The sequence below is a fragment of the Rhinolophus ferrumequinum genome, chromosome 22 (assembly GCF_004115265.2).
Source record: "Rhinolophus ferrumequinum isolate MPI-CBG mRhiFer1 chromosome 22, mRhiFer1_v1.p, whole genome shotgun sequence".
In the NCBI taxonomy this organism is placed as follows: domain Eukaryota; kingdom Metazoa; phylum Chordata; class Mammalia; order Chiroptera; family Rhinolophidae; genus Rhinolophus; species Rhinolophus ferrumequinum.
The window spans coordinates 26,824,732-26,848,654 of NC_046305.1; the positions used below are offsets into that span (position 1 = coordinate 26,824,732).

The 23,923-nt window shown below is 49.5% G+C and overlaps 1 protein-coding gene across 16 annotated transcripts in view; it reads left to right on the top strand.

Moving 5' to 3' along the window:
- The window catches only part of PLEKHA6 (pleckstrin homology domain containing A6), a 133,636-nt gene that overhangs the window by 79,827 nt on the left and 29,886 nt on the right, over window positions 1-23,923 (top strand). For 6 of the 16 annotated variants that reach the window (XM_033092243.1, XM_033092246.1, XM_033092245.1 and 3 more), the window contains 6 exons: window positions 9,328-9,408; window positions 10,097-10,301; window positions 15,396-15,500; window positions 16,178-16,250; window positions 19,904-20,004; window positions 23,462-23,664. In XM_033092243.1, coding sequence (XP_032948134.1) covers window positions 9,328-9,408; window positions 10,097-10,301; window positions 15,396-15,500; window positions 16,178-16,250; window positions 19,904-20,004; window positions 23,462-23,664 — 768 coding nt within the window. Of the gene's footprint in view, window positions 1-9,327; window positions 9,409-10,096; window positions 10,302-15,395; window positions 15,501-16,177; window positions 16,251-19,903; window positions 20,005-22,221; window positions 22,252-22,760; window positions 23,036-23,461; window positions 23,665-23,923 lie in introns of those variants that run through there. The other 10 variants (XM_033092249.1, XM_033092248.1, XM_033092250.1 and 7 more) reach the window with 7 other exon arrangements.

The window sequence follows — 23,923 nt, forward strand, 5'->3', positions numbered from 1 at the left end:
GGCTGGTTCCACTGGTGGCCCTTGTCCCCAAGCTCCTTTTGAATCCTCCCTACAGCAGACAGCAATCCAGGACATTCTTCTGCCCTTGGAGACCTTGGCAAGCTCCCCAAGTATATGGGAAGTTCCAGACTCCCCAGTCCTGACGAAGGAGGGGTTCATAACTTCCCACAATCTACATGTGTCCCTGCTTGCTTGTTACTCCCAGTCTAGGAGGGACAAGCAGCTGAACCTCTCTGGGGGCACAGGGGCAGTCTCATCCCCTGGGCAGGTGAGGAGCAGCGCTACCCTAGAGCTTTGCTGCCATCCCACCTGCCTCTGTACCCCAACCCCATGCAGCCCTCCCAGGTGGGGGCTCCTTCCTCCAGAAGCAGTCACTCAGGCTCCTGCTCTCCCACTCCCATTGATTTATTGCTCTCCTCTTCCCCAGACAAAGCCTCTGCTTTGTAGACTCTTATCAGAGTCTGGCTGGCAAGTAGGGAGGGGGCAAGGAGAGGAGGGGCCATGGAGCAGATGGAATCTGTCCCTGGGATCCAATGAGAGGGATGTGAGGCTGAGTTCTCCTGCCTCTCTTATTCAACGTCCCAAAGCAGACCACTGGCCTGCCTGTACGCCACTCCATCCAACAGCCATTCAGTTCCTGCTGGGTGTGAGGTGCTGGCCAGGGCACAGTGACAAAGAAGGCCAGGCTGTAAGCAGCGTATATGTGGCTGTCCCTCCACACCTCTGCTCCTAGGCAGTGCCCCCACCCCACATCACACACCACAGTCCCCAGACTTATGCCCACAGGGCTTATAAGTGAGAAGGTCTGTGGCTTTCATCCCTGTGTCCTTTCAGCAGGCTATATATGGAGCTGGAATCACCCTGAATCATGACGCTCTCTTCCTCTTCTTTGCTAGAGACAGGAGCTCAGGTTGGGCATGTAGATGGGACTGGGGACAGTGAAGGAGATGGGAACTTTGTCTTGTCTCTCCTGTCACTATTGCTGGGGCAGTGGACCTCAGCTTCCCTGACTCTGAAATGAGCTTTGCCTTCCTCCCGGTGCAAGGACCAGTGACCATGTCTGTGAGTTTGATTTATCCCTTAGTTCCATAACCCCTGATGGCATCATCACCTTTCTTCCTCTGCTGTTTAATCTGGTGGGAAATTTATGTTGTTTCCTGAACAAGACATCGCTTATTACCATTATTTCATTCTTAAAATGAGGAAACTAAGGCACAGAAGAGCTTGACCCTTGCAAATTGCCAGATTAGGAACCAAGAAATCATTTGTAGCTTTTGAGGGTGTGAAAGGAGGGACAACAGCCCAGCTTCATACAAGCACTTACTTTGTAAAATTCCTTCCTGCAGGGTGGGGTGGGGTTACTGCTCTCTGTGGGACACCAGACCCAAATTTGCTGAGCTAGGAATGAAAAGAGCTGGTTCCAGTGACCTTCCACAGGCCTGGAAGTGTGGACAGCTGGGCTGCCTCAGCCTCTGAAGGGTAGGGGGTTGGGATTGGGCTCAGAGCTGGGGGAGGAGGGGTAATTAATTATTGCCCTGCCCCACTATCTCTTGGGACTCTTTCCCCATTGCTGACTGTCAAGAGAAAGCAACTTGGAGGCTGAGGGGAGGGGACTGAGGCCTTCTTCCCCTTTCTTTCTGGCTTAACTGGGGGCCACTCAGGGGAAGGTTGAGAAAAGGAAAACATGGAGCTGGAGCCCTAGGCAGCCTCTTTTTCTCCTTCTTTCATTTCCCTTTCCTCTTAGCAGGGAACAGAACAGAAGCCAGGAGGACAGGGGTGTGAGGAGCCCCAGAAAGCTGGGTTGGCCCAGTTCTCCAGGTTGGGGCAGGGTGTGAGGGGGAAATGCCTCCATCCTGCCCGTAACAACCTCTGGGCCCCAGAACCACTGTTCTTAACACTTGAAGGGATGTCCTAGGAATGACATTCAACAATTTATCCACCAGGAAGGACACTGGCCTGGAATCCTGGAGGGCCCTGTGGTGTCTCTGGATCACAGAGGTGGGGAGGGCCTCGGCACTGGCCAGGGAAGGGGGTGGGCGCACTCAAGAGGCCTGGCAGAGTGGCTCTTCACCGTCCAATAAGGAAGAAGTTCCCTATTTTAATAACTGACATGGCGAGGCTGAATACCCATCCTGGTGATCTTCATTTTTCAGAATACAAATGGAATTCATAAAATAATCAGCTTAAAGATAAGATAGTCCAAGCCAGGAAGAAGATGAGCATGAAGATTCCCCATGAAGTTCCCTGAGAGATATTTCTATTCCCTCCTGTCCACATACGTTCCCATACACACATTTACACATATGCATATATGCATACACACTACACACAAATACACATATTACACAGAAACACATTTACACACATAGACACATATATACACACATAGACGTACACTACACATACATAGTACACATGTACACACTGCACACAATATACAATTGGCACACATCACACCTAACACAATATACATATATATACACATACACACTATACACAGAATATTACACATACATATCACACACGTACACATGTACACACATTGACATGTACACACTTACATAGACACACTGCACACACATGACATACACATGGACACACACATTTACACACATACACACATAGACACACTCACACATACACACATACATATACCACTACACACACATACTCACATTTATACACACATATACAGACACACACACACACACAGAGTGAGCCATTACCCTGACTAAAGAGTACATAGGTCCTCCCACTCTTATGCTGCTGCCATAGGCTTTCCTCTCTTCTAGTATAGGAATAAAAGGCGCCTAGAGGCGCAGGGCAGGGGCTAGGAGATAACACAGTGAGACGGAAGAATATCCACATAGGATGGAAGGAAGGAAACCTGGATCTGGCCTCTGATTTTTGCTTTCCATCCCATGGCTCAAGAGCCAGCTCTTCTGCTTTCCATCTGATGTAGGGCCCCAGCTCAGGGTGACCTTCCCCAGTATTCCATGACTGGCCATCGTGGGTAAGGAAATGTGTTTTGGCCCTGGGGGTGGAGATGTGTGTGTGTGAAGACAGGCAGAGTTAGGCAGGAAAGAGAGCAGCATGAGTCTTACCTCCTACACACTCAGTCCAGAAGCCTAGCATTTTCAGATAGTCAAGGTTGCCTGAAGGAGGATACCTTCTTTTTGCCATTTTGGAAATTACTGTGGCCTGGGTGGGGCCAGGACAGAGAGGAGAGGAGAGCAAGTACAAGTACAAGGCTGGCAGCTGGACCCTCCCCCACCCCCAGAGCCTGCAGAACTGGTGTTTTGATCTGTAGGCAGCAAATGGAAAGGAGACTGTATCTTTAGAGGTGCTCCTTCTCACATGCAAATACCTAGAGTTGCCACCAGGGCCTAATTCAGTAAGCCTCTTATCTGTGTGCAACAATAGTCGAACAGAGGGGCTCTGGCTGGGGGAGTGTATGTTTTTTTCCTAAGAATGACTCGGGGAGCTCCAGGAACCAGGCACATCAGGGTTGTTGGAAATGTAAACTGAGCTGGTTTTTAACTGGGACAGAATGCCGGAGCAGATAAAGCGCTTTGAAAATAATGATGCGATCCAGAGGGGGAGGTGGAGAGCAGGAGCCAAACCTTTCCCCTCCTCTGTTGGCAGCAGAAATCCTCCCTGGAGTGTGGACAGTCTTGGCTTGGAATTTGCTAGCTGGAAGGAAGTGGGAGGGATGGTCCATAGGCAGCCCTCCTTCCCACTCACCTCGCTGTCCTCTCTCCATCTAATGAGCTGTAATGCCAGAAGCCAAAGCGTTCTCAGGATGGGGAAGCCTGGCCAGGGCTAATTCTCTGTCAGCAGATTCTCAGGAGCTATGGAAATGAAGCAGCTTGGTGTACGGCAGATAACCAAGAGGGGCTCAGGGGTGGAAGGGTTGAGTGTCTTTCTCCACTTGTTTAATATTCATCAGAGTGGAAGCTCTGGGTGTCCAGCTTGGGTGTGCGTGTGCTTGTGTATGTGCATGTGCAAATATGCACGCTTGCCAAGGGTCGTGAAGGTTGAATTTGCTGCTTTTGACTGCGTACCGCCAGATATCACTCCAGACAGATGCTCATTCTCAGGGAGGATGTTTGGTAAGGAATCAGTACATGGTTACTCTGCAGTGAGGCTGTCTATCACTAGGACTTAGAAGCTGAGAGTGTCTCTTGAACTGTAGAAAAGCCCCAACTAGATGGAGAGACAAATGCCTGGAAAGCAGAGAGGAGCTGCCCCTTTTCTTTGTCATTTATCAGTCTTGGCACTTCTGGAATGCCAGCCCCCGCCTGCCCTGCCCCGCACCATACACAGCCTTTTTACGCCTGACTCCGTGGGATCTCATTTTCTAGTTCCAGCACCTGGCATATTTCTTGATTAGTTTTTAAGTGAATTGATCATAACCATTATCTCTAATGTATAAAACATTTCACATTTTCAAAGTTTACAGCTATTATTTCATATAGAATTAGAAGGCTTCTCATTTGCACATGAGAAAACTAAGGGCCAAAGAAGTCAAATCAAAGTGCTAATTCCTGTTGAATCTTGGACTAAAATCCTGGTCCTGCCGATTCTCTTTCTGCTGATGGCATTACCATTGGGGCCACCTTTGTAGGTACAGTGGACAAGGTGAACACCTAGTGGGCATCCCAGGAGTTTAGGGATGCTCCTGCCTCCATCCCTAATTCTCCTTTACTGCCTGAGATTCTCCCTTTCCTTGGGTAGCATTTGAGAAGTTCATTTGGAGATGTATTCATAACCATTTGTCCTTGAGAAATGGTGGCCCTCTGACATCCCAAAAGAAAAGGAAGAAGAGAGAGTAAACCATTCACCTCTCCTTGTTTCCCTTTTTAAATATTCTGTGCCTGGTAAGTTCTTCCTGAGGCCTAAACTAAAATGGCAACCTCCCATTCTATGCAATTTAGTGGCAAAGGAAAAAAACCCCAGCTAGGCATTCTGCGTGTGGTATGTGGACGTCACCCTGAGGATTTCAGGGCTCTTGACAGGCAGGGCAAACCCTTGAGCCTTCATTCCTACTCCCTTGTGCTGTCTTCACTGGGCACTGGAGAAGTAATTTAACTTGCAACTTAAGCAAAGGCTGTGGGAGGCCCCTGAGCTCAGCTTGAAGGGAAAGGGGATATTTTTGCTTCTAGAGGAAGAAAACTCATTTTCCCATTGCACCTCCACCCCCTCCTCCTGTGCAGATGAGCTTAATTTTCTTCCCCTCTTAATGAGGATGGATCAAAGCCAAACTATATATTCAAGGGGGAGCCAGTTAGGGGAGCTGAGTGAGGGGGTGAGGGGATCGAAACAGCTTCTCTCACCGAGAGGAAGTAATTAATTTTAAGAGAGAGCAGAGATAGGGAAGCCCTTGGTAATAGAATGTGAAACTCCAAATGCAGATGGCTAAAATTAAATCAGAACATGGAGAGTTTCTTTTGTTCCTTCATTCGCTCATTCATTCAACAAATATTTATTGAGCCCCTACTGTGCACAGGCAGAGACCTCAAGTGTGGATCAGAAGAGGGCTCAGCTCTCCATAATGGTAGCAGGGCTCGATAACTGGACTAGGGACAAGGAGAGTGTGGCATCTGGAAACTGAAGCCTCTTGTCACCAGGACAAAGAATTTGCAAAAGTATCACTAAAGGTCTGAATATATTGACATTTTTTTTTTTGGATTTAGGATTAGTTGCTTAAATATCAGCAGCTATTGACCCCAGCTATATCTGAGCAGTTTGCCTCATCATGGGTTAAATAATAATGTTGTCCGTTTGCTTTTGCATTCACTGATTACATTATTCTCTGATGGAGTTCTGTCCTCCGTCCAAAAAATTAGATTAGCCCCTCCCTTTCAGTGTCTGTTGTGACATCACAGAATTGCCATAACAACAGACTATGATGTCAACAGAATGCCTGGCACTGCTAAAAGGAATCACATTAGTCAGAAAGGAGTCTGTCATCCTAAGACAAAAATGGAATAATCTTGAAAGCCAGAAGAACTGAAATTTGGTATCAAAAAGAATATCTCGGCAGTATAAGGTAACAGTGGGTCTGGAGTCTTCTTTGCTAGAATTCTTGACAAACAACCAAGGCACTTAATGTGATTGATTGGAGAGCCAGTGGGCTTGCCTGGAGGCAGGAGGATGGAAGAGATGACCTTCCGAGGCCCTGGCAGTCCAAGGACCCTAAGTCATGGAAGACATTAGGAGGGGAGATTTGACCATCTTCGTTGTCTGGAGAGGTCAGGGGAATGAATGACGATGCAGACCTCCTTGCCCTTGAGCAGATCTGACAGTTGCCAGCTGGAAATTATCATATTGCATCTGAGAAGATTTTTAAGAAATAAACACACAGTGACCTCCTCTGAGCCCCATTTGCTGCCCTCTTCCTCACGAGCTTTGGGAGGAAGCTCTCCTTCAATTTCTCCTGAGCAAAGAAGCCAGTCCTTGCCACCAGCTCTGGCTCCACTACACCCGCGCCCATGTGCTTCTCATGCTCCTCAGCTGGACCACCGCGAGCAGAGGGCAAACAAGCTGGGGCTGGTCGAAAGGGAGCATGTAGGGGAACGAGGCAGAGAAGCTTCTTCCCTCATTCTGCTCCTGTCCAGACAGAAGAAGGCTGGGCAGGCGGAGAGAGGAGACTTAATTAACCTCAGCTTCCAGGCAGCGCGGCAACAACGTCAGTGGATCCGGAGCTTCATTTAACCCTTGTGCCCACAGGATCAGAACTGTCTCTGGGAAGCAAGTTGATTTCAGCCCAAAGGCCTGTGTTCCAGGCTGGGAATCGGGAGGCAGGGAGGACTGTCTGTCTTCCCGCAGGTCGGCTGGCTGAGTTTCTGCCATGCAGATGAGCATGTAGCTCCAGATTCCTCCGCCCGCCCAGCTGCTCTGTGTCCTTAGCACAGTGAGGTCGGACTACCTGGAAGTTGTACACCTGTTCCGTGTACGCCTGTCTCTCCATCTCAGCATTTTCTCTTTGGGGACGTGGACTGGGAGGATTATCATCTCCTGCTTGTTTATTCTGCCTCCAGCACTCTGACTGGCTGAATGCTGGGGAGCCACAGGCCCCCTAGGGCTTCTTGACACCCCTTCTCTCATGCTGGAGCCAGGAAGAGGGGGCACCAGCAGTGTCTGGAGCTCGACTAGGGCCCTGCGTGGGACCGGAGGACTTACTGCTCAGAGGGATGGTAGGAGCAGGGTGGCTGGCGGGTCCTCCTAGGCTGCCGAACAGAGCTGCCAAAAAGATGTTGAAGTTTCGGGCTGATCGCCGGGTCAGGTAGGGATTTCTTCAATGTACATACACTTGTCATAAGCCAAGTGAAATGAGAGCAGGCGGTGTTGGCAGCTCCTTGGATCTGGGGCTTCAGAGTAAGGAGCTGCCTGACCTAACCTGGAGGAGGAAGAATAGTTAGGTCAGTGGTTGCTGCATTGCAGAGCTTGTCAAGGGGAAGCTATTTTGAAATTGGTAGCGCCGGGATGGAGAGAGGACGTCATTTGTAGGGGTTGCTGGGTAGGAAAGGCTGGGGCAGGAAGAAATTCTCTGTGCCCTGAAAGATGTGTGCTGCCTGATAGCAGACTGTGTATGATCTCGCTCTCTCTCTCTCTCTCTCTCTCTCTCTCTCTCTCTCTCTCTCTCTCTCTCTCTCTCTCTCTCTCGGCATGTGCTCTGTGCCACTGTGAAAAAAAAGAGACCTTGGCACCTTGAGGAACTTAGTTGTCACAGACCACTTGCCCCCCTGGACCCCTAGGTCGGGCAGAGCCAGGGATGAGGGTAACTGTAAATAGCTATCTTTCCTCTCAAAGATCCCCTGTGGTTAAGTTGAGGAGAGCATTCTGGTTGGAGCTGGAAGGAAGGAAGGGAGGGAGGGAAGGAGTTTGAGAAGCAGGGAGCAGGTGATCAATATACTAGTGGACAGGGTAGGCAGACACTGGCCCGATTTAGTGTCCTGGCCAGCAAGCCCCCGTTACAAAACCCAGATTTCCCGCTAGGCTGTTGCCACCGCCCGCTGTGCTTCTATCTGCTACATGTCTTTGAATTTGAGCTGAACATGACTGGTTTGGAAGCTGAAAAAATGCCTTTTGATATTATCTTTAGCGTCAACAGATATCCCAAGGGCTGGGGATGTGCCCGGGGCTATCGAAAAGGGGTCTCCAAAAGGTTATTTTACTTCGCTCGTGCAGCTGAAGGGACCAAGCTAGGATCTCTTTCCTCTGGCACTAGCTGACCAACTCTGTTGTGGGAGTGTTCACGTGGTCGGTGTTAGGACCCACGGCCTTGGTGCAGCCTCAGCAGGCTCTGTCTGGGCACCTGCTTCTTGGGGTGGACTGAGCCTGCTCTGGACTCTCACAGTATCTCTCAAGAGGGGTGGATGAAGAGGACTTTAACACTTTTCCAGCCCCCCCACTGGCTGCATGCTTGAATCTCCTACAACTTTTTTGTCAGGTGGTCGCCTGTGTACAGAACCCATCTCAAATGGCTGCCATTTGTGCCTTAGACCCACTGCGCCAACTCGCTCCAAGCTCTGTCTGCTGCTCTTCCTCCCCATCTCCCCAGAGAGCCACCAGGGAACGAGCCTGACAGTCAGCCAGAAGAGCCACAGCAGGACTTCCCATAGGAAGCTCCACAATACTGCTCCCCGTCTGCCTCTGCACAGATCCCGCCTGGTCCATGCCCCCTGCATCCTGCAGGCTGATCTCACAACACCTCACTCTGGGGCCACACATCCCTTACTTAGATCTGACTGTTGAGCCAGCATTTAATCTCACTGCTTGACCATTCCTCAGGTTTCAGCGACATCCAGTAGCCCTTAGATGGGGAGACCCTGGGCTTAGAGTGGGTGTACAGGTCCTAGCCCAAGTTCAGGAATGGAGTTTCTGGATCTCTCATTTCATTTAAGGAGATGAAACATAGAGCAGGAGAGGAAGGAGTCTAACATCATGAGAGAATTCTTTCAGCAGAAATGAGTGAGCAGTTTTTATGTGGAGCACTGGCAGGCATTATCCTTGGGAGAGAACCCTCCACATAGGAAATCTTAACTATTAGAGTCCCCTCCCTGCCCCACCCACATACCTGCCCAGCCTCAGAGATCTCTAGTAAGTAGTTAATATTGGCTAGTGAAAGGTGTCTTCCCCATTGCTTCCTCTACAATCCTCCATCTTGCCTACATTTTGCCTCTAATAATCCCACTGGAGGACAGAGGGACGAGCTCCTACATGGTCACTGTCCCTGTCACTGGTCAGGGCCTGTCCACCCTTTGGTTGTGTCTCTACTTTCTTCATCTTTACCACAACTTCTTTTCTTTTTTGCCTCCACAGTCACAATGAAAGACGGAACACATTTCTACACCCAGTGACTGGCCAGGTCCCAGAGGAAAACAAAAAATTTGACTTGAAAATGTAGGTTTGCCTCATTTACTGTCTGACCTTTCCATCCTTAACTACCACCACCTCACTGCCACTGCAGCTGGGAAGGGCAAAGGAATGGGGGGAAAGGAGAGCAAAGGGATTTAGGGTCATTCTTCTCAGTTCTGAGGACTGGAAGCTTCTGAGATCCTCTGGCTTGACACCCTCGTCCACTTTTCCCAGAATCTCCCAGATCTCAGGTTGGTGTATCCCATAGTTTGAGCTAAAGGACTGAGACAGGTCTGAGGTTGGCATGTCACTCAGAGGCCTCTGAGGGGAGTGGTGAGGGAATCTAACCCTGAGAGTCAAATGCTAATTTTCTACCTGCTCTGGATCTTGTCTCAATGAAAGAAAGAAAGGAAAAAAAGATAATTAAGTGACTGTCATAATTCATTGGGCTATTGTGTCTTTCAGATTAGAAGGAAAAAGAGTTCCAGAGTCTTAGGGTCGAGGTTTTAAAAATAACTTTACAGGAAAGAAAAAGGAGAATGTCCAGGATTACTGGCATGTAATGTCAGAAGAACTGAGGGAGCAGCTGAGATGACCTCTTGATAGCACTTAGGGGATCAAATTTTGTGCTGATGCTGGAACAGTGGGTGGCAGGGTGGGAAAAGGGATGGGTGGTTTCCATTGTTTCTTGGTTCTGACTAGTCTCTTTCTTTTCTTGTGGTCAACTTGAAAGCAGATCGGCCTTGGACATGTCCAATAAAGCAGGTGGGAAACGCACAGCCACCAGCAGTGACATATCCAACCACAACATGGTGTCTGAGCTCCCTCCAGAGCGGCCCAGTGTCCGGGTGAGTCCAGCCCCCAAGGCAGGCTGTCAAGCAGGAATCCTAGGAAATGTATTAGCCTGTGCAGCTGTGTCTGCAGGCTCCAAAGAGAAGGTGAGCTGCTCAGACCAGAACCTCATAGAAAACCAACATCTAGATGAAGGGTTTACAGCCTCAGCCCTATTAGCATTTTGTGCTTGATAATTCTTTGCAGTGTGGGATTACTCATTATAAGATGTTCAGCAACATCCTTGGACTTTACCCACTAGATGCCAGTAACACCCACCCTGTGACAACCCAAAATGTCAAGTGTCCCCTATGGAACAAAAGTGCCCACCCTCATTGAGAACCACTGATCTAGGGGGACAGCAAAAGAATAACTCATGAAGGACATGGCAGCTGAGAGCTCAGAAAGGGAGGAGGAAGGAAGAGAGTCTCAGGAAGAATAAGTAATCCAGAGAAGAATGTTGCAGAGAGATCGAGTAAGAAGTCTTACTTAGATGAAAGCATCCATGGGGTTTAACAATATTGGGGTTTCTGGACACCTGACAAGGGCAGTTCCAGTAGTATGATGAGGGCAGAAGACAAGCCAGAGAAGGCTAAAGAGAAAGTGTGAGGGGAAATGGAGAAGAAACACTGAAGAGTAGAAACTGCTCTTCTAAGAAATTAGATAATGAATGATGTTCTAGTCATGCAATGGAGTACTGTCCAAAAATTAAATGGTCTAGAGCTATATGTATTAACAAGGATAAACCTTGAAACATAATGTTGAGTAAAATGCAAGTTGCAAAATATGAAAAATATGATATCATTTATGTAAAAATGTGTAAACAATGAAAAACAATACTACATTTTTATAGATAAATATGCAGTACAAGCATATAACCATGGACAGGCAGACTAATTTGGGGTCGGTGGTTGACTCTAGGGAGGAAGAAAAGGTAATGAGGTTGAAGAGGGGCTTAAAGGCAATTTCGGCTTTATTTGTCACGTTTTTTTAGGGGAAAAAAAATCCAACGTGTAGTAGTGATTTATTCCCTACTTTCCTGAAATGTTTGAAGTATAATATTTCAAAAAATATTTTTAAAGAAGCTTGACTGTTAAGGGAAATGAAGGATGGCGGGTGAACGTTAGAAGATCTTGCATAAGATGGAAGTAAGTTTTCTTTATTCATTTTGTTTTGTTTCAAGATGTTAGAGGCAGGAGGAGAATGACCCAGTGGATAGGTTCAGGAGAAACAGGATAGCCAATGAATCACGTTTCTGTGGAGACAGGAGTCAAATTCAGAGCTGCTGTTAGCCTTGATAGGGAAGGGGCTCCCTTCCTGAGAGTGCATAAAAAAGGCATGTGCAGCTGGGTGATGGGGGCCTTGTAAGTGAAAGACATTCCCCCCAACGTCCTCAACTTTTGCAGAGAACTGGGAGGTAGGGTTTTCTGCTGAGAGGAGTGGGGTGGGTTAAGAGGCATTGGGAGGCTTGAGAATTTTCCTGAGGTTTGGGGAACAGGAATAGTGGTCAACAAGAGACATATAAAATATTGCCTGATAATGTCAAAAGGTCATCTGAGATCATAGACCGAATCTGTGTGGCTCTAACCCCCAGGTATGTGGATTTCCTCCAGCAATGCTCATAGCCTGGCTGCGGAAGCAGGGAAGGCAGGTGGTTAGATTGACCTAAGGCTGAGGGTTGCTGGGAAGCCGTGGCAGAAAGATAAAGAGGCTGGAGTATTGAGCGGGTAGCAGGAGAACAGCTTAGGTGGTGAAGTACAGGGAGCAGCTTCTCGGCTGCTGAGAGGAGGTGAAACTATGATAGATGATGCACTGAGAGGAGAATAAAGGAAAGGATTTGTGGACCTGCCTGTTCTTAGGGCAGTGGATGAGTTCTTCAGATGGCTAATTTCAGCCATTATATGTGGGTTTTTACTAGTAAAGTTTGGAAAATAATTTTATTTCCCAGTTTTGGGAGTACTTTATAATAAAGCCCAATTTCTTCTTTCCTTCCTTCTACAAGTATTTACTAATGCTCATTATAGCCAGATATCTTACTAGGCTCTGGTAATAGATAAACAGAACAGAAGTTCCTCCCTGTAAAGAGCTCACAATCTAGTGAAGGAGATGGAAGGCTACTATTGCAGTGTGACAAGTTTTAGACTCTAAGAATGGACAGAGAGCAGGGGGCAGCTACCTGCTGTGGGAGATCAGGGAGGTTTTGTGGAGTAGACTTTAAAGGATGAGTTGTGACTTATAGAAGGGAGATATGGTTCCCCCACCCTCAATGGGAGAGAGCAAGTGAGCAAAGGCATAGTAGGTGGGAGAGAAGCACAGGAGTTAGGCAGACCTGTCCTTGTGTGCCACGCTGAGGAGTTTGAATTCTCTTCTAAGTGATGAGCAGTAGTAAGAAATTTTAAGCAAGAGAGTGACATGATTTTATTGTGTTTTAGAAAGAGAACCAGGCCGGCCCAGTGGCTCAGGTGGTTGGAGCGCTGTGCTCTTAATGCCGAGGTCGCTGGTTCGATTCCTACATGGGCCACTGCACTGAGCTGCGCCCTTACAGCTAAGATTGTGAACAACAGCTCTCCCTGGAGCTGGGCTCCTGTGAGCAGCCGGAGGTCGGCGTGTGCTGCCACGTGCTGCTTTGGGCTACCATGTGCTGCCAAGAGTGACCGGTGGCCAGTGTGAGGGGCCGGCAGCCCGTGTAAGTGGCTGGCAGCCATCGTGAGCGGCTGGCAGCTGGTGAGAGCTGCTGTGAGCCGCTGACTGACGACTGGCGACTGACTTCCTCAGCCGGGGGGAGCGCAAGGCTCATAACACCAGCATGGGTCAGGGAGCTGTGTCCTACACAACTAGACTGAGAAACAATGGCTTGAACCGGAGTGGGCAGGGGGAGAGGGAGGCAGAAGAAGGGGGGGAAAAAGAAAGAGAACCTTAGTTCATGGCAGAAGATAGACAGCAAGAAGAGATGACGATCTATGAGGCAACAAGTAGAATTTGAGAGGAAAGAACAGATTTGAGAACTTTTAGGAAGATAGATTTGCCAGACCTGCATAAATGATTGGGTAAAAGAATGGAGGGAATAGTATGAGGTGGTTCAGAACTCTGGTTTGGGTTTCTGAGTGGATTGTAATACCATTCACAAGATGAGAAATACTGAAGAACAGATTTGGTTAGAAAGAGGATGAGTTTGGTTTTGTACTTTTCTTCATCCTGGTTGGACAACCAGTTACCAAATGGACTCGGGCTAGGAGAGAGGTTATAGATATAGATTAGGGAATTTTCAGCATATTGCTGGTAGTTGAGGCAATGGGTATAGAGGAGATTACACGGGCACAACATATAATTAGATAAACAAGAATAAAAGGATAAAAGTTTGGTTAAGTTCCACCAACACTTAGAGTAGAGGTGGAGTCGCCACAGATGGAGGTGTTGAAAAGGAGGAATAGCATTGAAAAAAACAAAAGAAGAGTTTCAGGAAGGACAGAAAGGTTAAAATTGTCCAGTGCTTTAGAACGGTCAGGGCTTGAGCAGCTTCACTTTAAGGACAGTGCGAGAGCCATTTCAGAAAAGAGGGAGAGGGAGTTTGGGAGGGAATGGGGGACAGGAAGTCAGGACCCTTCCCGTAGCCTGTCCCTGAAGAGAAAGAGGGGACGGGTTACCTGACAGCAGATGTTAGGGCTACAGGGGTGGGATGGGGGTGGCATTCAGGTGTGTGGGAGGAGAGGGGAGGGAGACAGAGAGACAGAGAGAGATGCTTTAAGACGGAGATACCTGAACACGTTAGCTGAGGAGAAGAAGCCAGTGGAGAAGAAAAAGTTGAAGACAGATTGGAGAGAAGATTATTGATGGAGCAAAGTCTCAGAGGAGATGGTGGCTTCGACATGTTAGTCTTAGAAAGGAGGACAGTGCCTCTTCATTAGACCTTGGAGAGAAAGAGAAAAAGATAGTGGCAAGGGCAGTAATTTTCTAGGTAAAAGGATGTAAAATGGAGGAAGTGCATGTCTGATAACCTCAATTTTCTCTGTGGAGCAAGAGCCAGGTCCACTGTGGGGAGGGCAGAGAGGGAAGTTGCAAGGCTCAGGAGAAAGGTAAGGGTGTGGAGTGGAGATGTCATCAGGGCTGAGCCCAGCTGCGGCTGGGGACTGTGGATCTGCAGTGGCCTCATCTGTACTGCAGTGTGATTTTTCTCCAGCAGCACCATAATCTGCATGTGAGTGCAGGGAGGGTGGATACTTTGATTAATCTGGGATTTTGAGTTTTAGAAAATTGAGCAGAAAGATCATGAATGGGTTGTTTGAGAGTGCAGTTGTTCTACTTTACCATGGGGTGTAGACTTTGTAGGGAAATAACTAAAACCACGAAGTGGCTGATGGATCCAGAAAAAAGAGGAAGAATTGAGGAGCTGAAGATCATAGTGGAGTAGAAAAACTTGTGCAGTTCAGGAACACAGTAAGATAAAACGTTGTGATCAGATAATGGGAATATTAGAACTGAAGATGGTAGTGGTGCAGAGGCTTAGGAGCTGAGGTACAGCCATGGGAGTCAGTTGCTGGGGTGGCAGTGGAGGATTTTGGAGTTGAGGACATCAAGGTCATATAAAATTAGGGCATTGGTTCAGTCATCCTCAAGAACAGTGATGGCACGACTTAGAATGAAGAAGATGACTGATGATGAAAGAATCATCCAGAAGCTGACCGTGACGAAAAGGGCTCAATGGTGGAAGATTAGTGGTGCTTCAGGAAAGAGAGACTGTTGCCAGAATGTGAAAGAATGACAGTGTCCACATGGCAGTAAGAAGCTAGGAGAACACTTGTGTAGATGTTCCCAGCTCTATGGTGTGTTGGCCGTTTGCGAATGAGCAGGACTCTGAGAGGATGGTGATTTACTTGCAGCTGAATGGGCTCTAGAAAGCATTATGAAAGCGGTAGGGAGTAAGGACAGTAGAAGAAGGACACAGGAGTGAAATGAAAAATCTTAGTTTCTCCTCAAGAAAACCTTCAAAGCCCCCACCACATCAGACAGGCAGGACTATTATTTTGAGCCTTATAAGAAAAAGAGCCAATAACTTGAGAGGCCATTCCCTTGAGTTAGTAACAGATCCAAGATTCACACGTGGGCACCTGGGTTACTGGAGAGATACAGCTGCTCCCTTCACCTGTGGAACAGGAAGCACTAGAGGGAGGAAGTCAGGCCTTCTCCTCTCTCTGCCTCCTTAGGCCACCCGGACCTCCCGGAAGGCCATTGCCTTTGGCAAGCGCTCACACTCCATGAAGCGGAACCCCAATGCACCTGTCACCAAGGCGGGCTGGCTCTTCAAGCAGGTGAGGCCTCCTCTGCCATTCTGCCCAGCACACCCCGCGCTTTCTCCTCATAGCTGTATCCTTGGTGGTTACAATAGTCCATGTCTAGTTTGGTATGTCCTCCCATGTCCTAATTTGGTATATCTCTATGAACGAATCTCCTAATTTTATGAAGGCCCAGAGAAGTCAGTTAGCTTCCCAAAATGTCACAGAACAATTAGTGCCATACTTGGGAATCCATCTAGATCTCCTGATAGGCAGATGTAATGACTTTGAAATATGCTAGGTCATCCACCATATTGGAGCAACTGGCTCATCCTCAGCAGACCCTTCTTGCTATGAAAAGGGAGAGGTGGGGTGGTGTGTCGTTTAAGTCTGGGGTCCAGCGACTGACCCCATTGGCCTTGCCACTGTCCCTGCCTGTTCTCTGCTCACTCATTCTGACTCATTTCTCATCCCTTTTATCTTCCCTGGGGGAGGCACTGAGGCCCAGGACGACAGAACTGAAGGCCACAGGCAATATTCCAATGTCAGTTCCCTGCATCTGGTGTCTCAAGAGGGTTGCTGCCACTTGTTAGTGGCCGAGCTGCAACCAGAGGCAGAATGTCCTCATAGTGTAGTGCTCTTCCCGCCACGTCCCCCTTCTCCCCGTGCACAACTCACAGCTCCTCCTGTCTGTCTCTCCATGTGCCCCGCAGGCCAGCTCTGGGGTCAAGCAGTGGAACAAGCGCTGGTTTGTCCTGGTGGACCGCTGCCTCTTCTACTATAAAGGTGAGCTTGCCCCCAGGCCTACGGGGGCTACGAGAAGCCAGGGCCCAGCACGCTGCCATTCTGCCAGATCACTGGGCTCTGCTTTGGATGGAAGTTGGCGGGTGGGGGTGGGGGGGAGGGACTGTCTCCCCGCTGCAGTCTCTGTCATCAGTAGGGTGTCACAGTGGGATAAAGACAAAGCTCACTTGCTCACACATTCGCTCACTTACTCATTCACATTCAGTATTTACCGAGTGCTTACTGGGTTTCAGGCAGAGTTCTAGGCCTGGACTGGTGGTATAGGGGGTGAACAGGATATGACAGATGGTGAAGTCCAGGGGGGAAAGGGGTGGAAAAGGAGGACGAGAGGAAGGTCATTAGTTACTACTAGCAGGTCACCTACCAACTGGAGCTTGTATGCTGATCTTCTTTTTGTCCCATGGAATGTACAATCCGACCTATGAAGGCAGCACGTTTTGTCTGTTTTGGTCACTGCTGTATACACAGCACCTACAGCAGTGCCTACAATGGCACATAGTAGTTGCTCCACCAGTGTGGAATAAATGAATATCCCCAGCTCTGCTCTCTTTGCTCCACTCAACACTCTCCTGACCCTCTCAAAACATAAAAAAATAAATAAAAGATAAAAGAAAGGCGGGCCAAGATCTGACAGCTTTGGTGCAGCAATCTCTAGAAAGGTATTTTAAAAATATATATAGCAACATTGTATCAAGGAGGGTCTGGAGGGATCGAATGAGGGTGATGACAGAGGTGGTCTTGTCAGACTGATGCAGGGCACTGGGAAGAGAAGGGTGAAATGACTTTGCAGCAGGAGAGGCAGTTTCCTTTTCCTCCATGCCCTTTCATGCCCCAGAAATGGCAGAGCCCTGACTTCTCCGGGCCTCCTGGGAGCAATTCAGTGAATCATTAACTTTGGCAAACAAAGGTTGTACCCAGTGTCCCATCACAATAACACTGTTGTCCCTGTGCCCTGAGTTGCCACCATCTGAACGCTGAGGAGAGAAATCAGGAAGAGATCACGTAAGCAGGGTCTAGTCACAGAGGAAACCCCAATATTGGGGGAGAAGAATCTGCCCAGGCTGGCACCCTGGGATAGAGAGCTTCCCTGGAACCAGAGTGTGAACAAAGCTGGAGGAAAACCAGGCTCTCTGCAGAGGAGAGACTCTGGGCCTGGCATAAGGACAACCTTAAAAAGCTGTGCATTTCCAGGTGCACTGTGGTAGGGGTCACTATCCACCGAGAGGTGCTCTCACTAGACCCCCAAACACAGGCCTGGACAGTACCAGGCAGGGGGCCTGTCTCCTCTTGGGCCTGACATCCCCTGCTTTCCTGAAGAAGCCCTGGATCCCCAGCCCCAGTTCCTCCTGCTCCTCTGGCTTAGCTCTTCTCTGGGTACCATGCTGAGGCCTGCACAGGACTCTGGACATTGGACCACGTACGAGGTGTGATCGAAAAAGATGGTGAATGTTTAAATAAAAAAAATTTATTACGATAAAAGACGCATTGCCATTAATCCCCCTCAAAATACTCCCCCTTGCTTTGAACACACTTGTCCCATTGTTCTTGCCACTTTCTAAAGCAGTTCTGGAAGTCCTCTTTCATGAGTATCTTCATCCTCCATCATGACAACACTCCATGTCACACTTCTGGTATGGCAGTTTCTGTCAAATAAAAACATTATGGGGGCCGGCCTGGTGGCTCAGGTGGTTAGAGCTCCGTGCTCCTAACTCCCAAAGCTGCCTGTTCGATTCCCACATGAGCCAGTGGGCTCTCAACCACAAGGCTGCCAGTTCAATTCCTCAAGTCCTGCAAGGGATGGTGGGCTCTGCCCCCTGCAACTAAGATTGAACACGGCACCTTGAGCTGAGCTGCCTCCCGGATGGCTCAGTTGGTTGGAGCGTAGGCTCTCAACCACAAGGTTGCCAGTTCGATTCCTCGACTCCTGCAAGGGATGGTGGGCTCTGCCCCCTGTAACTAAGATTGAACACAGCACCTTGAGCTGAGCTGCCGCTGAGCTCCTGGATGGCTCAGTTGGTTGGAGCGCGTCCTCTCAACCACGAGGTTGCCGGTTCGACTCCCGCAAGGGATGGTGGGCTGCGCTCCCTGCAACTAGCAATGGCAACTGGACCTGGAGCTGAGCTGCGCCCTCCACAACTAAGATTGAAAGGACAACAACTTGACTTGGAAAAAAGTCCTGGAAGTACACACTGTTCCCCAATAAAGTCCTGTTCCCCTTCCCCAATAAAATCTTTAAAAAAAACAACAACATTATGGTGTGTCTTCATCCACTTTATTCACTAGATCTAATACCATGAAAGGTAAACATTTTGAAACAATTCAGAACATCGAGGCAGCCTCGACAGTGCAACTAAAGACACTCAGAAAAGAGGACTTCCAGAACTGCTTCAGAACGTGGCAAGAACAACGTGGTAAGTGTGTTCAAAGAGAGGGGAGTATTTTGAGGAGGATTAATGGCAATGTGTCTTTTACTGTAATAAATTTTTTATTTAAACATTCACTGTATTTTTTTGATCACACCTTGTATGTTGTGCAGGTGATGAGTAAGAGGAAAAGGGGAACTAGTTTATAATCCCTGAGGTATTTCTTCTGAGCCCCATGTGAGACTTTTACAGAGTTTTCAGCTCAGGGAATAGGGAGCTGTCCTGGGCGAGTGGGGAGGGGCGTGCCATGGCCTGCTAGTTGCCCCCCATCTGTCCCTCAGAATAGCCCCGCCCTTTCTGGCCTCTTACTGACAGCTGGGGACCCGATTAATCCATCAGGCTTCTTTGGAGATCCAGAACAAATTATGTAATAGCCTGATTGTTAACCTGATCCAGGGATAACCGACCAGGAGGCCTTGCAGGGGCAAATCTTCCTGTGGAGTAATGAGGACTTGAAAGGGGAGGGGCTCGCGCCAGGAGAGGACAAAGCAAACTGCTGGGTGCCTGGCAGAACCTTAGAAACAGTTACCCAGAGGAGCCGAGGCAAAGATGGGACTGTCCACTCTGCCATACCCTATCCCATTATTATCCTGTTACACATATGGCCTTTGGAATAGTCTTGTGTGGAAAGGCACTATGCATAGGACAGTGGTTGAGAATGATAGCTTGGGAGTCAGACTCCCTGGGTTCAAAGACCAGTCCACCACTTTCTACTTAAGTAACCTTGGACAAATTACTTAACCTTTCTGTGTCTCAGCCTCCTTACCTATAAAATGGGGGTAGTAATAGTATCTGTTCATAGGATTGTTGGGAGGGTTAAATCCATGAAGGCATTTCACTGGAACAGTGCCCAACATGGATGGAACTCTCTAAAATGCTAGCTCTAATTGATTTGCCTTCTTGGGTACTAGAATGTCAGTTCCTGGAGAATGGGACTACTTCCCTCTCATCCACCTCTATAGTCGCTGTGTCTACAACATGTCTGCAGAGCTTCCACGCACCGCAGCTCTGGGGAGTGTGCCTCTTGGTGTGCAGAGCACAACCTGTGTGGTGGTATGTGGTGGCCCTGAGTGCCTGACAAATAGATGAGCAACAAATATTTATTGCTTGTTGCTATTTATCATAATAGGGCTGATGTGCTCCTCTCTCTTCCCCCTGCACATGCACACATGTGTGCACATACATCTTACCTGCGCCTCTGTTTCCCGACAGATGAGAAGGAGGAGAGCATCCTGGGCAGCATCCCACTCCTGAGCTTCCGGGTGGCCGCAGTGCAGCCGTCGGACAACATCAGCCGAAAACACACCTTTAAGGTCAGTTGGCCCTCCTCTCCCAGGTCAGATGGGGGAGGGAGGCCTGCTCTTCTAGAGCACAGGGGAATAGAGAAGGGTCAAGAGCCACCTCCCAAAGGAGTCTCAAGTGGCAGTGGGGGGAGGGAGTTGTCAGCGGCCCCTGGACTCAGTGCAGGCTGTTATAAGGCTAAGGTAAGGCCATGAAGGCATTTCACTAGAACAGTGCCCAACATAGATGGAACTCTCTAAAACTCTTCTTTCCTCGGGGGTTAGGTGGGTGATTCTCCCCAGAGTGGGCCGGTAGAGATGTGCTTCAGTGGTACCCCAGTTTTTCTTAGGGCAGGGAGGAGGAGTATATCAGCCCGATTGGGATAGATGTCAATAAATGTAGCCCAGCTGTGTCCTGAGCCCATGGGCCTTCTGCCCAGTGGCCTGGCACCTGGAACCTGGGAGACCCCTTGCAGTTGAGGCAGGAGCTATGGGCTGGGAATGGAGGGGCTGTGAGATCCTTTCTGGAAAGTCTCTTCCCCACCTTGGGCCCAGGGAACTAGACCAATAGTCAAGTTTCAATCTTCTGAGAAAATTAGGAGTTGAGTCTCATTACAGTCAAGAGAAGTAAACCTCATGCAGACAATTCGAGAGAACAAATATGCAGGAAGACGGGCCTCACAGGCTTGCTCAGTGTGGCTCCCTCAGAACCCCTGGGGATCCACCCATTAAAGGCTGCAGCTGGTTCTTACTAGGCAGTGTTTTTCCACATTTAAAAATTCATGACCCATTAAAAACTATACAAATCCCAGGCCCTTTTTGATTTTATGATGTAAAGGCCCTGGTTCCTTTTCATTTCCCAGTATGAAATTACCATGCTTAGTACAAAGCCCTCTCTATCCCAATTGAGAATTGCTGTCCAAGGCCCTGAAAACCTAAAGCTATGGTGTTAGATGCTAGGACCTGCAGGTCATGCCAGGGCAGAGTCTGAGCCTCAGAGACTCTGCCCCTTTCTGTCCTTCGGAATCTGGTCACCTGGCTGTAGAGAAGAGGTGGGCAACATGCACAGGTGCTGTCCTGGGGAACAAAGAGGGACTTCTTTGGCACATAATTAGTTTCCAGCTTCCCTGGGTCCTGTCTACCAGAGGTGTGAACCGAATGAACAATTAATGAAACTCTGGTTCCAGGGAGCTGGGTTCTAGCTGGGGAAATAGGAACAGGCTGTTTAACCAACAACAAACAGTCCTGCTCTACACAGATGCACACACACACTCACATAATCAGACACCCTGTGTCAGCCTCCCTTCCAGACCTGGGCATACACACGTGCACACGCCAGCTCGGAGTTCGGCAGGCATCCCGATGACTGACACACACACCCACCGTAAACCCCAGATCTCACTTCTGTTCCCATCAGCTCCTCTCCTCCATCCCCATCCCCCAAAGGACGGCAGAGCCTCTTTAAACCCAACTCGGAGGGCTGTGCTCAGTGGCCACAAAGGACTCCAATTTTGGCTAATCAGAGGCCCTTCCCCAAGGAAAGCAGGGGAGCTGAGACAGGTGGGAGGCTTGTCCTGCTAAGGCCACAGAGTGAAACTCTTGGATGGCTGATAATGAGCCAGGACTGTTCCTGCCCCACCCACTGCCAAGTGCCTTAGCCTCTTCCTATCCCAGCCCCGTGGGAACTCAGTGGACTTCACCCCACTGGGGTACCACCCTCAATTCTCTGGCCCCCTTTCCTGGTTCCAGGCTGGTGTCACCTCCTGCTGCCTTTCAGTCGTCCTGTCTTCCCCAGGCCCTCTGCCTTCCCCTGCCTCCAGCAGCAGTTGTTCCCAGGCATTTGCTCCTTCGTTTCCCCGTGGGCATGTTGTGTCCTCCAGCTTTACCGTGAGCTCTTCAAGTGCAAAGAGTATGTGTGCTTTCCTTGTGACTGGTGTCCAGAGCAGAGCTCTGCACTCACAAAAGCCCTACTAGATGCTTAGCGAATGAACTCATTTGCTGCCCACTCCTATCAGCCCCAGGACACACCCATGAGTGCCCTCGGTGTCTCTCTGTCCTCTATGATAACCCTGTGTTCTCCACCCCGGAGGGCTTGCCTGGTCTCCACATCCCTGTGTATAGCTTCAACTCCCAGACACCTCCTCACAGCTTCACTGGCTTTTCCTCAGCACCTCCCTGCCTCTGCTGACATGCTGGGCCTCCTGCTGGAGGGTGGGGACTGGCAGGATCCAGAGGAAGGAGGCCCATCTCTGCCCCTAGAGGAGGATGCACCCTCACTGGGTAAGGGTTCCTGTCAGAAAGAAATCCTGTGCAGAGGAAGGGGGTTGCGGTGGGCCAGCTGGGAAAGCATTTGGAGGGTATCGTGGACTTGACATTGCCGCTTAGAAGAGCCCTGGGGCTTTGTGAGAGGAGCCCTGTCTTCTCTCTTTCCAACCCCTAGAGACTCAGGATTTAACACCCAGGGGTTGAGAGGCCAAAGTGAGGTTCCCATCTGAGACTTTTAATCACTTTTGGATTTCTCATGCTAAGTGGGATAAAGAAGGCCACTTGCTTTTCCTGGGAAATTGAAGGTCTCACCTCGGAGTATGCTAAGGTCCCAGAAAGAATCTAGCTCTGGAGCATCTTTTCCTTGTGGCCTAAGAATCTTGAGTTTCACCAGGTAGACCCATTCCCATTCAACAGATGCCTCAATTAAGGCCAAAGCTGGTCAGGAACAGTGCTAGGATTAGCACTGGGATACCCTGACTTCTCTCCACCGCCCCCCGCCCGCCCCAAATTCCCTTGGTGCAAGCTCTTCTCTCCCCCTCCTGGTGGGTTGAACTGGGAACTTTGTTGGGTGCTGTTGTCCCAATGGTGACACCAAGTGGAGGGGGATGGTTTGAAGAGCTCCCCACTTCTGTCTGTTCCTTAACATTTCTGCCACGTCGTCTTCTGTCTTTTCCTCTGGTGTTTGGTTGACCTGTTCTCTGCCTTTGCTCCTTCTGACCGTGTGAGGACCCCTCCTCTGGACAGGAGCTCTCTTCTGGGTTCCCGCCTGCCGCACCTGCTCGCAGCCGCCAACTAGGTAGCGTGCTCTGTCTGTCTGTGCATGCCCCTTGCATGCCCATGGAGAGAGGCCTGGCTGTCTCTGCATGGAAGAGACAATGCTAGCTTCTCAGAGGCCAAGAGATTGGCGTGTGCTAGGGGGCGTCTCTCCTAGACATAGGGTAATTGCCCTTTAAATCAAAGATGCGGTAGGAGAGTGGGCGTGGTAGTTGTCCCTCCTGCTTATAATCACCTCAGGTGGGACCGGTAAGCTTACCTGGGCTGCCCAATGGTGTCCAGAGAGCTAGCCATGGCAGGCATGTGGGTGCCAGCTGGAGCACTTGGATGACTGTGGGCCTCCCTCCTCACCTTGCTCCTGAGCTCCATGTGGGAAAAAGAGCTGCAGGTGAAGGGAACAGCCTTCCTGACCACCCGCTCTGTGGGGGTGGGTGTCTTCTTCCTGCAGGTGACTGTGTGCTGGATGGACGAGGCCAGGGCCAATTCCACGTACTGCCTCCCCCCACAGGCCGAGCATGCTGGGGTCCGCACCTACTTCTTCAGTGCTGAGAGCCCCACGGAGCAAGAGGCCTGGATCCAGGCCATGGGGGAGGCTGCCCGAGTGCAGATCCCCCCAGCCCAGAAGTCTGTGCCCCAAGCTGTGCGTCACAAGTGAGTGCCAGAGTACTGGGCCTGGATGTGGGAAGTGCTAGAGAAAGAGGAAGAGAGAGGAAGTGCCCCATTCTGTGCCATCATGGAGCCCAGTGTGCTGGCTTGAATCTTTGGGAATATAGGAACTGTCTCCTTACATCCCAGCAGGGTGCCTGGTTGAGTGATTTCAGAGCTCGTAGTCTCTTCCCCTGACCTGCTCTTCCTCTTCTCTCTGAGCTGGTGGAGGCCAAGTGAGAAGCCAGATTCCACTGGGGCCAAG